The following is a 15984-nucleotide window of genomic DNA, read 5'->3' as shown; positions in this document are numbered from 1 at the left end:
CGAGAGTGGTGAAAGAAACTGCTTCAAAGATACCAGAACAGTGTCTGAAGCCGAACCCTGCCCAGCGGATAAACCGGCAGGGCAAAGTTCAAGCTTCCGCAAAGCTGCTAGAGCAACTGCCGAGTGACCCAGGTCCCCCTCAAAACAGCTGAAGGCGGGACAGCAACCAGAGCAAAGCCACAAGAGGGAGAGAAATGGACGCAGTCTAAGAACGAAACACTGGCCCAGCCAAGGCCGAACCTGGGATGGAACCAACTGGAACTTCCGTGAAGGATACGGGAAACCCAAACCCGGCAAGCCAGGAAAGAACCAGAACCCTGGTTAGCAGACAAGCAAACTGGCAGAGAGCCCCCACCAACCAGTCATTGAGGCAGGCTGCCAGCCAGGAAGACACTGGAACCTCGTAACGCATCTGATTAGTGTAAGAGGAATTGAACTCGAACAAAACCGGAGCTAAGAGGCATAAACTGGATCTCACAGGAGGTACGCACCAAGAGCCACCTAAACATTCTCAGGGGGAAGCCGAGAGGAAGAAAACACCCTAAAAGATGAATCCGAGAAACCCAAGGGCACCTGGAAACGAACCTATGAGGGAGCCCTACCTACTGCATTTGGCGGCAGATAAGAGGCACAATGTGTACTGATATTTTAAAAATGTTTCGTATATGGATAAAAATGAGGCCCACGTCTAAAACGGCCATAAAATGAATAGGATACCAAATGCCGTAGGCTAGGGAGCCAGACGAGCAGACCGGGCAGGGTTGCTAGGCACAAAATTGGTGCCACTAATAAAAAAAAGAACCCAAGCCAATGACCACAGTCTGTAAACACAAGACCAAGGTAACAATACAGAAGTACCAGTCTCGTACACAAAACAAGACTCCCCCAGGAACACAAGACCAGGAGGCATAACCACCACCCACAATCCCTCAGAGGAATAGATAGGGTAGAAAAAGATGGATGAATCAATAAGATTGGTAAACCCATAATGAGACACAGGTGTAAGCTGAGTACCCAAAGGAGCCACAGACATCAGTAAGAATGCTTCCAGTTGCAGAGTAGTAAGGAAAGGGAATGCAGGAGGCAGTGAAGTGGCGGAGGCTGACACCATACATAAGATCAAACGTAGAGACGCAGGTGCTCAAGAAGCTCAGGAATGTATACACCAGTAGAATGACAGGTGAGAGGCAGGCCCAAAGTGTCGAAGCGCAGCCCCCGCAAGCATAACTAGAAGAGTAAAAAAAGCGAGAACAAACTTACTAAAACTACAAATGACACACCGACTGTGATGAGGGAAGCACACACCAAGTCTTGTACTTCTCGACCCATGTCATAGCAAACATAACCCACAATTGAGACATGTCACACAGAAATGAACGACTGAGTTACCAGTAAGAACAGTGGCGCATTAATGAAATGAAAAATGCCCCAAAAAGCGAGAAAGGAATGATAAACTTACAACCGCCCGGCAGCCATATGCAAGGGTTGGAATGACAACAGTCCCCAAGAACCCCAAGAGAAAGGCTCCTGGCCAGAGCCCTCATCCACGCCCATCACCCCTGAAGAAAAGGTGGTGTCCAGGGGAAAAAGCTTCCAATAAGGGAGTCTGCTGGGTTGACTCAGAAGCCCCGGCGGGAAAATCGGGCCAACCACCTCCGTGCCTGAATTGGAAGGGGCAGCCCCTGAAGCCACTTGAGTCTCATCCTAAACTAAATCCTCTCCATACCCCCAAACCCTCAGACATTTGGGAGCTGGAAGCAAAGTAGGAGGAACAGGGCGAACCACGCCCACCTAGGAAGGAAGTGGGTCGCAGACGGAACCAAGGTCAGCGACCAAAGCCCCCAAATCCTGATCTTGAAACTCAAGCTGGGCAGCTCTGGGGCCTCCAACCGGGCAACCAACTTGGCCCATTGCAATAAGGAGAATGGAGCATGCAACACAGCTGCCACCTAATCCCTGAGATCATCAGTCAAGAAAAGGGTAAATTGAAGCACAAGTTGGAAACAAGTCCCGTGGGATTCCGGGTCGTAGGTATCACCGACCCAACAGGCAGCATGACAGGCAGTACGAATGATCATCTCCCCGAGACAGGGGTGACGAACAACCTTCAACTTCGCATAGGGCGAGAGATGACTGAAGATGCATCCATGGTACCCCTAAGCTCACTGGGGTTTTCCAGGGCCTGTAGAGTGAGTAAGCCCTATGGGAAGCCCAGGCACTGAGACTACCTAAGCCGGTGGAACCCTGTCTGTCAGCAGGCAAACTGACCACCAGTAGCAGCCTTCAAACCTCAGGGGCAACAGAGGAGAACTACCAACACAACCTAGGCTAGCCTAGAAAGAAGCTAAGCAGACCTCCATGAACAAAAAACGAAAATGCTAGAAAAGAAAAACAAAACCCCCGAAAACACACAACAAACTAACTGGCAGCCAAAGAGAATGGTCGGCTGCTGCGTGAGCAAACTGCAAAGGCCGCAATGCGCCCTGTCCAGCCAATAACACTCCCCACCTGGGGCAAGACGGAAAGCCCAAGACCCCTGACACTCCAACGGCGAAGACAAAGTCAAACAATAAAGTCCTCAAACGGTAGTGAGTCCCGAACGCCCCAGGGAAGATAACCCTGAAATGCAAGGGTTCCACGTGCAAGAAGACACCTGGCCACCACACCACAACCGTCGCGTGGGAGGGTCGTCGTGGGTTTGCGCGCTCCGCAATAATCCTCAATATAATTGGGTATTAAACCAATTTAATTGGTTTACAGTGAAAGAGCACTGATCTAGGATATCACAAAGTGTATAACCACATATAGAAAAATAATTTACAGTGATATCACTAGAACTTTTGTGTTAAACAGAATAATCACCAGCTCCAGTGGGAGCATGGCAAAAATTTGGAAGACGGCTAATGTAGTCCTGATATTCAAGAAAGGTGATAGACAGGAGGCACTGAACTACAAGCCAGTGTCCCTAATTTACATATCATGCAAGGTGATGGAGAAGATTGTGCGAAAAAAGCTAGTGGAACATCTAGAGCGGAAGAACATTGTATCAAACATCAGCATGAGTTCAGGAAAGGCAGATCCTGAATCACAGAATTGATTTAATTCTATAACCAGGCAACAAAAATCAGGCAAGAAAGAGAGGGCTAGGCAGACTGCATATTTTTGGATTCCCAAAAAGCCTTTGAGAAAGATACTCCATTGGATAAGGGAGTGCTTAAACAATAGAAGACAGGGAGTCACTGTGAGGGGGGGAGGTCTCGGAGTGGCGAGGCATCACCAGTGGAGTCCCTCAGGGATCAGTCCTTGGACCTATGGTATTCCTGATACATGTAAATGATCTCCCAGAGGGAATAGACTGGTTCCGCTCAATGTTTGCTGATGATGCAAAAATTATGAGGAGGATTAAGACAGAGGAACATAGTATGAGGCTACAAGATGACCTAAACAAACTGAAAGAATGGTCAAACAAATGGCTACTAAAGTTCAACCCAAGTAAATGTAAGGTAATGAAACTAGGCGGGGATAACAGGATGCCAGACACAGGATACAGAATGGGAGATGAAGTCCTTCACGAAAAGGACAGAGAGAAAGATCTAGGAGTTGATATCACACCAAACTTGTCTCCTGAAACACACATAAAAAGAATGACATCTGTGGCGTATGTGAGGCTGGCTAACATCAGGACTGATTTCAGAAACCTGTGTAAGGAATCTTTCAGAACCTTGTATACCACATATGTAAGACCAATCCTGGAGTATGTGGCCCCAGCATGGAGCCCGTACCTTGTCAAGCGCAATATGAAGCTGGAAAAAGTTCAGAGGTATGCCACTAGGCTAGTCCTAGAACTAAGAGGCACGAGTTATGCAGAAAGGCTGTGTGAAATGCACCTTATGACACTGGAAGACAGAAGAGTAAGGGGAGACATGAGCACTACCTTCAAAATTCTCAGAGGAATTGACGGGGGCAGATAAGGATAAACTGTTTAACAAGGGTGGTACGCGAACAAGGGGACACAGGTGGAGATTGAGTACCCAAATGAGCCACAGGGACGTTAGAAAGAACTTTTTCCATGTCAGAGTAGTTAACAGATGGAATTCATTAGGCAGTGCTGTGGTGGAGGCTGACTCCATACACAGTTTCAAATGTAGATATGATAGAGCCCAGTAGGCTCAGGAATCTGTACATCAAATGATTCACAGCTAAGAGGCGGGATCAAAGAGCCAGAGCTCAACCCCCGCAAGCACAACTAGGTGAGTACACACAGCTGGTACAGCCACACAGGCAAAATCCTGAACAGAAACTTGACGCCAGAGGTGGCCGAGCTGACCCCAGCACTTCAGTTCAAGAAGGCCAGCTCACCTGAGGTAGCCCCCCCCTTCTGGGGGGGGGGGATAGCGCTAATGAGCGGAGTGCTAGTTGGATGAAGTGTTGCTTCTTTGTTTTTTTCTGTGAGAATAATTCTGCTATGTTCGGATGTAGGTCGCACCAGATTGTGCTCGTAGGCCATTGCTCCCTGTGCCTCTGAAGAAGCCAGGTTCTGGCTCATGGTTCCTGGTAGGTATAAGGACTCCTTTGACTGATGACCCCAAACTAATATAGCACATATCAGTTCGGATAGCTTCAGGGAGCCGACAGGGCTCCCCACAGAAAAGTGTTTTATATCACTTAATGCATTATGTCTGAGCAAGGCTCACTTGGTTTCTCCCAAGCCAGTTCCCAAGGGGGAAATCTCAGAAAATGCACAAAAATATAGTACTGAATTTACCAGAGCCAGCACCACAAAGTAGAAGGACTGAGGAATGATGAAAACTGTAGCTGAAAATCCAGGTGCTGGAATGGAAAGAGAAGTCAAGATGATGAGAGGCAGCCCAAAGCCACACAATGGAAGAGAGCTGGGACTTTGAAAGATTTACAAGAACCTGAAGTGGTCCAGCACCTGCACTCCATATCTCTGGTCAACAGGCAAGACTGCCAAATGGATGCCCAGATCATTTAGTCATTGAGGCAGGCCAGGACAGAACTCCCCAAGAGCTGAAACTCCTGAAGCTTAGCCTGGTAAACATTTTGGATGTTTGGTTGAACCCAAAAGTAGTAAGAGGTGTGACCAACTCAAAATTCTCGGAAAATTCTAAACCTCAGATATATAAGAACATGCTAATAAGCATCTATGAGATTCAGAGGAGATGAGCTAAGACTGACCCAACACCACCTGTCGAACTACAGTCATGGTGGTCATCTGGAATGAAAGGCAAGGAACATACGCATTGATCCTTTACAAATTAAGGATTCATTAGGGCTGAGAATGTTGCCCTTGATTTTCAGGGAACAAATTAAACGACCTCATAATGACCAAGTCAAAGAAATCATGTCCCTGCCAAGCATTTTGTAAATGTGAGTGTAGGGTGGTGGAAGAAATGGCTGCATAGAACTCAGGGACACTTGTAAAGGACCATTGAATAAAGAAGTGCCAAACACCTTGGGTGACAAGTTGACAGGTTAAGGCATGGACCCTGATTACGCTGTCACTGGACAAAACATTCTCAGGGGAATTGACAGGGTGGATGGATTATTTAACACGGGTGGCACACGCACAAGGGCACACAGGTGGAAGCTGAGTACCCAAATGAGCCACAGAGACATTAGAAAGAACTTTTTTCAGTGTCAGAGTATTTAGTAAATGGAATGCACTAGGAAGTGATGGTAGATATCAAATGTAGATATGACAGAGCCCAGTAGGCTTAGGAATCTGTACATCAGTTGATTGACGGTTGAGAGGCGGGACCAAAGAGCCAGTGCTCAACCCCCTGCAAGCACAATTAGGTGAGTACAAAAGGGCTGATGGACAGCAATAGTGAACCTGATGATGTCTTCCAGTAGCATGTGGAGACCTTTCCCTCCCAAAATCAGCAGGAAAGAGGAGAGGTCTTTCATCCAAGAACTCCCAAGTGATGATCACACCCATGTTTACATGCAGGTGGAATGCCTTCAACAGAAACGCCTAGCAAAATGGTTGGAAAGTCACATATGCCAAATCTAACACCCAAACCACCACCACCTTGGAAAAGAAGATGGCAGAAAAGTGGGAGGACAAATAGCCTACAAGCCAGGAAATGCAGAATAAATTACAGAAGCAAATTATAACTATAATGGTACAATAAACCCTTCCTGTGTACCAAGAAAACACATCAACTCCACCAGACAGGTACAAGCCATGAATTCCACAGCTATATTGGGTGATACCAAACCACATATTCATTAGTCAAGTGTATAATTTTTCTGGGGAAGCCATGTCGGCTTCCCGGAGCTATCCAGGCTGAATGGATATGTATAACTTTCTGGCATCAATGTGCATGGAGTTCTTGCCTACCAGGGACCACGAGCCAGAACCTGGCCCCCTTCAGAGAGGCATGAGGAGCAGTGGCCTATAGAAACCTCCCCTGTGCTTGGGATTCTATGTCGGCCATCGACCAGGACAGACACCCAGAAAAGTAGGCGCCCCAAAACAAACCCCTTTTCTTGTGAAACTATTGCTACTGAAAGCCAAACGAGTGGCCAGAACTCCCCAAACGAAAATTAGCAAACGAGCATGATGTCATTATGTTGCTGCACCGCCGTCTGCGCAACCCCCCCCCCCCTCCCTGGGAGGGGGAAGGGGGAGCCCCAGACCCTTGCGCTGGCAACCCAACCTACAGTTCTTGGCTGATGCGATTCTGGGGAAGTCTGTGCTTCTGGCTCTGGAAAAGGCTGGTTCGGTCTTCTCCTCGAGTCATCGCGTCTGGAGTTTTTGACTCGAGTTTGTCAACACTTGTATGGTGTGCAGGTGGCTTCGTTGTTTGTCACCCACCTGCGTGCTTCGTCTCGCCGACAGTATGAAGTTTTCTGGCGGTCCTTCCAGTTCTTCCTATCACTGCGTAGGTATTCTTCGGTCTCTGATAAGGTTGTTTTGTCCTTTCTCTCTTGGTTGTTCCAGGACCGACATTTTATACCAAATACTGTCACCTCGTATTGTACGGCGCTGGTGGAGCTGCTTCAATTTGCTTTCGGTGTTGATGTTACTTTTGTCCCGTTCCGCAAACTGTCTCGTGCGTTGTTTTACCTCCGGCCTACTCCTGCACCTCCTGAGCCGTTCTGGTCTTTGGACCGGGTGCTCTCGTTTCTATTCTCCTCGGTTTGTTTTGGCCCTTTCCATTCAGGATTGCTTTTAAGGCACTTTTCGTGTTGGCATTGGCTTCTGGGGGTTGGGTCGGGGAGCTTCATGCTCTCCTCCGGCGCAGGGGTTTCTGCTCTTTCGGTCCTGGTGGTAGTTTTATTCGGTTGCAGCCCTCTCCTTTTCTGGCAAAGAATGAGACGGCTGCGTTTCAGACAGAGGGGGCCTTGGATTGTTGATGCTTGGTTGGTCAGGCCGGGGGTGCATCATGTGTTGTGTCCGGTTGCGGCTCTCCGCCATTATTTGCGCGCCACGGCTTCAGTGGCCGGGGTTTCACTTTGGGTTGACCTGGTTTCCCTTCTTCCCTGTTCCCGGGCTCGGGTCTCTCAGGTTGTCCACAGGGTTATTAAGTTTAGCCAGTCTGCAAGTCCCAGTGCCCACGACGTGTGTAAATTTGCTGCTTTGGCTGCCGTCTTTGGCAACATGTCTTGGGTTGACATTCGGGCACGGGGTTTTTGACAGTCGAACAGGGTCCTGGCAGCTCATTACCTGGTGAATGTCCCTGGGCCTGGTCGGGCCTGCGTTGCATTGGGTCGGCAGTTGCAGCCAGTTGTCTCGACTTCATGTTGAGGAGTGAGGACGGACCGCCTCCCGGGTAAGTCCCTGTTTTTCTTTATCTTTGGGTAGTTAGCTCCGGAACACCAGCGATTAATGTAATGAAATGCCATTTTCTGGGCGAGTCCCGGATCGGCTCCCCAGCATCCCTCCCACTCCCCACCCCCCCAGGCGGCAGTGTTTTTTGCGTTTTTTGACATCCAGCCTAAGAACTGTAGGTTGGGTTGCCGTTGGTTGGCCGTTGGTTGGTTGGGTTGGGTCATTGGGTCGCCGGCACGAGGGTCTGGGGCCCCCCTTCCCCTCCCGGGGAGGAGGGGGGAGGGGTTGTGCAGACAACGGCGCGGCAACATGATGACATGCTCATTTGCTTATTTTCGTTTGGGGAGTTCTGTCCACTCGTTCGATTTTTGGTAGCATTAGTTTCACCAGAATAGGGGTTTGTTTTGGGGCGCCTACCTTTCTGGGTGCCTGTCCTGGTCGATGGCAGACATAGAATGCCCGCAACCACAGGGGGGTTTCTATAGGCCACTGCTCCGCATGCCTCTCTGAGGGGTCCAGGTTCTGGCTCGTGGTCCTCGGTAGGCAAGAACTCCATGCACATTGACTGATGCCAGAAAGTTAAACATATCCATTCAGCCTGGATAGCTCCGGGACTCGCCCAGAAAATTGTGTTTCATTACATTCAATACTTTTTTTTTTTTTTACATTTCAATATTTTATTAACATTATACTATAAAAATATTATTTTATATTTATTGCTATTATTAATGCTTTTCTTTTGTGTGTTTTAGTTATTAGAGGAAGGTGTGCCAGTGGAAAAGATTTTGGTGGTGGGCCATGGAGCAGCCCTTAAGCAGCTATACATTCACTTTCATAAGACTCTGGGCTGCAATACTCCTGGGGATTTTGATGAAATCAACAAAATCTCTCCAAATACTGGAATTTCGGAGTATATAATAAGGTAAAAATTAGAATAAGTGTACATTGATTTGTCACTGTTGTATGAACTTTACTATGGGGAATAAAAGATTTGAATACTCCATCTGTACCATAGTTCCTTTAGTGTCTTTTGTGAACTTTTAAGTAGTCTTCTTATGTTATTGTCACTAATAATCAGAAATGAGTAAAGGTTTCTGCACACTAAAGTTGCGCATCATCTATCTAAACTACATGTCACCAACTAAATTTCCCTTGGTGTTTTTGCTAAGTTGATGTACACAAGTTTTTAAGTGAAAAACATTGTACAGTAATTAGTGTCACTAACATTTGCATGGAAATAAACAGCACATGCTCTATATATATATGTGTGTGTAATTACCTAAGTGTAATTACCTAAGTGTAGTTACAGGATGAGAGCTACGCTCGTGGTGTCCCGTCTTCCCAGCACTCTTTGTCATATAACGCTTTGAAACTACTGACGGTCTTGGCCTCCACCACCTTCTCACTTAACTTGTTCCAACCGTCTACCACTCTATTTGCGAAGGTGAATTTTCTTATATTTCTTCGGCATCTGTGTTTAGCTAGTTTAAATCTATGACCTCTTGTTCTTGAAATTCCAGGTCTCAGGAAGTCTTCCCTGTCGATTTTATCAATTCCTGTAACTATTTTGTATGTAGTGATCATATCACCTCTTTTTCTTCTGTCTTCTAGTTTTGGCATATTTAATGCTTCTAACCTCTCCTCGTAGCTCTTGCCCTTCAGTTCTGGGAGCCACTTAGTAGCATGTCTTTGCACCTTTTCCAGTTTGTTGATGTGCTTCTTAAGATATGGGCACCACACAACAGCTGCATATTCTAGCTTTGGCCTAACAAAAGTCATGAACAATTTCTTTAGTATATCGCCATCCATGTATTTAAATGCAATTCTGAAGTTAGAAAGCATAGCATAGGCTCCTTGCACAATATTCTTTATGTGGTCCTCAGGTGATAGTTTTCTATCTAGAACCACTCCTAGATCTCTTTCTTTATCAGAATTCTTTAAAGATTTCTCACATAATATATAGGTTGTGTGGGGTCTATGTTCTCCTATTCCACATTCCATAACATGACATTTATTAACATTAAATTCCATTTGCCAAGTGGTGCTCCATATACTTATTTTGTCCAGGTCATCTTGAAGGGCATGACAGTCATCTAAATTTCTTATCCTTCCTATTATCTTAGCATCATCAGCAAACATGTTCATATAATTCTGTATACCAACTGGTAGATCATTTATGTACACAATAAACATCACTGGTGCAAGAACTGAACCCTGTGGTACTCCACTTGTGACATTTCTCCATTCTGATACATTGCCTCTGATTACTGCCCTCATTTTTCTATCAGTCAGAAAATTTTTCATCCATGATAGAAGCTTACCTGTCACCCCTCCAATATTTTCCAGTTTCCAGAACAACCTCTTATGTGGAACTCTGTCGAAAGCCTTTTTTAGGTCCAGATAGATGCAGTCAACCCAACCATCTCTTTCCTGTAATATCTCTGTGGCTCGATCATAGAAACTGAGTAAATTCGATACACAGGATCTTCCAGATCGAAAACCATACTGTCTGTCTGATATTATATCATTTCTCTCTAGGTGTTCTACCCATTTAGTTTTGATTAGTTTTTCCAATACTTTCACTATTACACTTGTCAATGATACAGGTCTATAATTGAGGGGGTCTTCCCTGCTGCCACTTTTGTAGATTGGAACTATGTTAGCCTGTTTCCACCTGTCTGCTACGATTCCTGTACACAGGGATGCCTGAAAGATCAGGTGAAGTGGAATGCTGAGCTCAGATGCACATTCTCTCAGAACCCATGGTGAAACGCCATCTGGGCCAGCTGCTTTGTTCTTACCGAGCTCCTTGAGCATTTTTTCCACTTCGTCTCTAGACACCTCTATGTGTTCTATGTTGTTCTCTGGAATTCCTATTGTATCTGGTTCCCTAAAGATTTCATTTTGTACAAACACACTTTGGAACTTTTCGTTTAGTGTTTCACACATTTCCTTTTCATCTTCCGTGAATCTATTTCCCATTTTCAACCTCTGAATATTATCCTTTACCTGCAATTTGTTGTTTATGAATTTATAGAATAGACCTGGTTCTGTTTTACATTTGTCCGCAATCCCTTTTTCAAAATTTCTTTCTGCCTCTCTCCTCACTGCCGTGTAGTTGTTTCTCGCATCTTTGTATCGCTGGTATGTTTGGGGGTTCGGCCTCTTCCTGTATTGATTCCATTTTTGTGTCTTTTGGTCTCTAGCCCTCTCGCAATTTCTATTGAACCAATCCTGTTTCCTAGTTCTGCATCTCTGTTTTGGTATAAATTTTTTTGTGCCTTTATCATATATTTCACAAAACTTGCCATACATCTCATTCACTTCCTTGCCTAGCATCAAGTCTGTCCAATTATACTCACTAAAAAAATTTCTAAGGTCACCATAATGTCCTCTCCTAAAGTCTGGTTTTCCAATTGCATCGACCGTCATATTTTCTTCCAGATTATAACGCATTGCATACTTTATTCCCAAAAAGACATGGTCACTTTTACCCAAGGGAGGAAGGTACTGAGTGTCAAATATCTCTTCCTCCTTCCTGGTAAATATCAAATCTAGCATGGAGGGAACGTCCCCTTCCCTCATCCTCGTAGCTTGTTTAACATGTTGATACAAGAATGTTTCCAAGATGAGGTCTACAAATTTACAGGTCCAAAAATCTTCTGTTTTAGCTTCATATGCTTCCCAGTCTATGGATTTCAAGTTGAAGTCACCGACTATCAACAGTCGTGATCTATCGTTATCCGCTCTCGCTATAATCTCTCTCATTATTGTTATAAGACCTTCACGTTTACTATCTAGCTCCTCCTTTGACCATGTGCTGCTTGGCGGTGGACTATATGCATTTATCATCATTAGTTTATCATCCTCATAGCAGATCTCTAGTGCTATTATGTCAACTTCTTGTGGATTGGCAGTCATTATTTCCTTCACCTTTAGGTGTTCTTTTACCAGCACAGCAACGCCACCGCCTTTCCTAATTTTTCTGTCCCGTCTCCAAATTGAGTAGCCCCTTGGGAATATGACCTCATTTAAAATTATATCTTCAAGTTTTGTCTCCGTGAGTGCAACAATGTCTGGTGTCTGCAGCTGTATTACATCACTTAACTCCAGTATCTTCGATCTCACTCCATCTATGTTGGTGTATGCAATCTTCAGGAACTTGTTCCCCCTCTCCTTATTCTTCACTCCCCCTCTCTCTATTGATTTTGTTGGTTTGCCTTTATGTACCACTTTACTGGTTTGCCTACCCCTATCACTTTGTAGAAAAAAGAATTTATTTCTTCTTCATTCCTGCTCTCATTTAAATGTTTTGCCTCGGCGAGGTTCAGTTTTAGCTTCTCTCTATCTTCTTTTGAAAGATCTCGTCTTAACGACCACCCTTTCCCATCCTCATCCCTTTGCAATTTTCTAGCATTCCTTAGTACTTCTTCCATCTGTTTGGCACCGTTTAGGGTGATCCTCAAAGGTCGATCTTTCCCTTTTACGTACCTGCCTATTCTCCTGTAGTCGCACACATTCTCTCTGTTTGTAAGACCTTCCACGAGGCCAACAATTTTATCTACTACTTTAGCTTCTTCTACAGCTCTTTCTGACCTAGATGTTATCGCCTTTTCTTTGCAGCCAAAAATGATCAGGGACTTACTCCGATCAACTGTGTTTTGCACCAACTTCGGTGTGTGTGTGTGTGTGTGTGTATCGCTAAGAATTCTAAAGGACCCGACTAGGATTCGAACCCATGACATCCAGGATCAAAGCCAAATGAACACAGTACTGTGACCACCGCACCTTGATCGTCTATAAGGATTGGTCAGTCTTGGTGCTTATTTGCTAAGCTCCACGACTGACCAAACCCCGATGTCTCTCATGGTTCAATTTGGGTACAGTTTTTTATCAAATTCTGGCACATGCATGGCCCGTGCTGAGTCTACAAATGCAATAAAGTCTACAGAAACATGCAAGCCATAGATCACTGAGAACTCTAAATGACCCGACTAGGATTCAAATTCATGACGTCCACGGTCATCCCCAAACATACACAGTACCGTGGCTAAGGACTGACCAATCCTTATAGACGATCAATGGTGTGGTGGTCACAGTACTGTGCGCATTTGGGGTCGATCCTGTACGTCATGGGTTCAAATCCTGGTCGGGTCATTTAGAGTTCTTAAGTCATCTATGGCTTACTTTTCCTTGCAGCCTTTGTCACATTTGTAGACTCAGAGCAGCCTGTGCACGTGCAAGAATTTGATGAAAAACTGTATCTGAATGGAACCTTAGTGTCGGGACACCACGAGCAAAGCTCTCATTCTATAACTACACTTAGGTAATTACAGGTTGAAACTCAATACAATACTCCAATGGGCCAGGTGGACATTAGAACGATTTTTTTCAGTCAGGGTAGTTAACAAATGGAATGCACTAGGTAGTGATGTGGTGGAGGCAGACTCCATACATAGTTTCAAATGTAGATATGAGAACCCAATAGGCTCAGGAACCTGTACACCAATTAACAGTTGAGAGGCAGAACCAAAGAGCCAAAACTCAACCCCTGCAAGCACAACTAGGTGAGTACACACATTATTATTATTTTCACAAAACATCATTAATTTTGTGGATGAAGCAGATATATATGAAATAGGAAGCAAGGCAAACCTAGTTTCTATAAAAAATAATTGTAGGACTTGCATATACAGTATTTATTAATGCATCCTATTTTACTTTTTACCAATGTTAGTATTAAATTATATTCACCTGAGGGCCATAATCTTTGTCTAGCATCCATGACAGGGACAGGAAGCCAGCAGCTTGTTAAAGGTCCCTCTATTTTTTTTCTCTGAGAATTTCCAAGAATTTTAAATTGCAGTAATATCTTGGGATTTACAGATTTAGTGGGTAGGCAGTTCCATGGGTTTATAAAACTATGGGTTAAAAAGTTTTTCTGTCCTACATTGGCTTATTTAGCTTAAAGAAATTGACCCTTGTATGTTACATTTGACCTTTTAAAGAAGTGGTCTGGATTAATATCTTACAACTTGTTCAGTATTTTAAAAGTGTGTGTGTGAGATAAGCCGTGTCATGCGTGGTTTGCAGTGTTAGTCCTGTGACCTTCATGCTTTCCTGGTATGAGAGTCAATTTAGTTCAGGGAGGATTGTCACTCAGCATATACAGTTAAATACCAGAGATAATACAGTTAAATAACCACTTTCTTTTCCTCAAAGTTAAAGATTTTTTAGTGATATGTATTACTGAGGCTTTTCCATATTTATATTTTATTAGCAAATTTGAATAGTAACCCTTTGGCAGTGCCATAACATTTTCAGTAAAGCACTTCAAAATAATTCTGTTATAAAAATAATTGTATGAATTCTTTTTTTTGTTTTTTTTGGGGGGGAGGGGAGAAATGATAGGTTACAATATAAAAAACACTATAAACACACATTATATGAAATAGTAAATAAGGTAAATAGCCTTTAGAAATTTATCCTTACTCTATCACAGCATTTTGGTAAATAGTGTACATTATACAGACATAGCCCGATTTGCATGGAGGATACGTTCCTGTAAAAACAGCACAAATCAAACTTGAAGGTACAGTACGTGGATGAAAATAAGGATACATTCCAGAGATCTTCAAAAGTCTATACAATATTTTGCATGACTTTTCTTCTATAAAATAGAGCGTACTTGTTTCTTGATTAATACAGTACTGAATGCTGCTCCCACTTTCCTGTCACAGAGTCGGCTCATAATGAAGTCTAAAGCTTAGGATATATAATAATGAATAAACATAACCCACAAATATTTAGTATAAAAGAAAAATGTAGGATGAGAGTTAGCCCGACCCACTGCCAAGAACAAGGGAGGCCCAAGGATTAGCTCAGATTATCCATACTAATTCATTACCAAACTGCATAACTTTGAAACTCACTTAATGCACTTTGAAACTTGCTGTAAAAATCCTTACATGTATAACTCTGAATTCATGTACAATAATCAAATACTGTACCATACAAATTGCAGCAGCTTGTACCATTTTTATTCACCTTCACAAATTGGAACTGATCACGCTAACGTTAGACCTCACATAAATGTTATGTTTTCTTACATCATGACTATATAAAATATTAGCAAGGGAGCTTAATTTAAAATACCAATGTTTCTTAATATAATTTTTGGGTTAATTGTTAGATATTTTTCTTTCAGCCAAACAATGCAATACGGCACAAATTTTTCGAATTAACAATTCGTTTATAATTAATTTTTCTTTTCATTTTTCATACAATATCTCCATATTATATACAATATGAAGAATGTTTTGCCATTGATGTTGTTTTGGTGCAGATTTATCTATTGTTTGTTACTAGAAAACTAACAAAAATTATAGCTGACCATTATAATACAGTAATATAATTATATGTAAATTATGATGTAAAAAACTTTGAAATTATCTTTTGCAGATTTAGTCCAAAGAAATATAATCTACAGTGTGTACGACTCCATGATGGAGGCCATCTGCAGGATCCTTAATAGAAGTACTGTATAGTTATTCGAGAGACCACAGATTTAATTTTAAGTTTCGTCTTTTAACAGTATTAAATAATTTAGATTTTACTTGGCACATCAATTTGGTAAAGAGTTTCTCTTAAGACTATTATACAGTATATTATATTTAAAATAAATAACAGGGAATTATGGACAGTATATGAATACTGGATTGGTATAGTTTTTATATATATATTATTATTAATATATATATATATATATATATATATATATATATATATATATATATATATATATATATATATATATATATATATATATATATATATATATATATATATATGTCGTACCTAGTAGCCAGAACGCACTTCTCAGCCTAATATGCGAGGCCCGATTTGCCTAATAAGCCAAGTTTTCCTGAATTAATAAATTTTCTCAAATTTTTTTCTTATGAAATGATAAAGCTACCCATTTCATTATGTATGAGGTCAATTTTTTTTTTATTGGAGTTAAAATTAACGTAGATATATGACCGAACCTAACCAACCCTACCTAACCTAACCTAACCTATCTCTATAGGTTAGGTTTGGTTAGGTAGCCGAAAAAGTTAGGTTAGGTTAGGTTACGTAGGTTAGGTAGTCGAAAAACAATTAATTCATGAAAACTTGGCTCATTA

The 15984-nt window shown here is 42.9% G+C and overlaps 1 protein-coding gene across 1 annotated transcript in view; it reads left to right on the top strand.

Annotated features, from left to right (window-relative positions):
* LOC138367648 (fructose-2,6-bisphosphatase TIGAR-like) overlaps positions 1 to 15416 on the top strand; it is a 51593-nt gene extending 36177 nt beyond the window's left edge. Inside the window, 2 exon segments of the mRNA XM_069329379.1 lie at positions 8554 to 8723; positions 15263 to 15416. Of these exon segments, the coding sequence (XP_069185480.1) occupies positions 8554 to 8723; positions 15263 to 15332 (240 nt within the window). The 3' untranslated portion in view covers positions 15333 to 15416.
* Positions 15417 to 15984: the final 568 nt, after the last annotated feature.

This window comes from Procambarus clarkii, chromosome 22, assembly GCF_040958095.1.
Source record: "Procambarus clarkii isolate CNS0578487 chromosome 22, FALCON_Pclarkii_2.0, whole genome shotgun sequence".
Lineage (NCBI taxonomy): Eukaryota > Metazoa > Arthropoda > Malacostraca > Decapoda > Cambaridae > Procambarus > Procambarus clarkii.
Note: the sequence above shows the minus strand (reverse complement) of the source record. Positions and strands in the feature narration are given on the sequence as shown.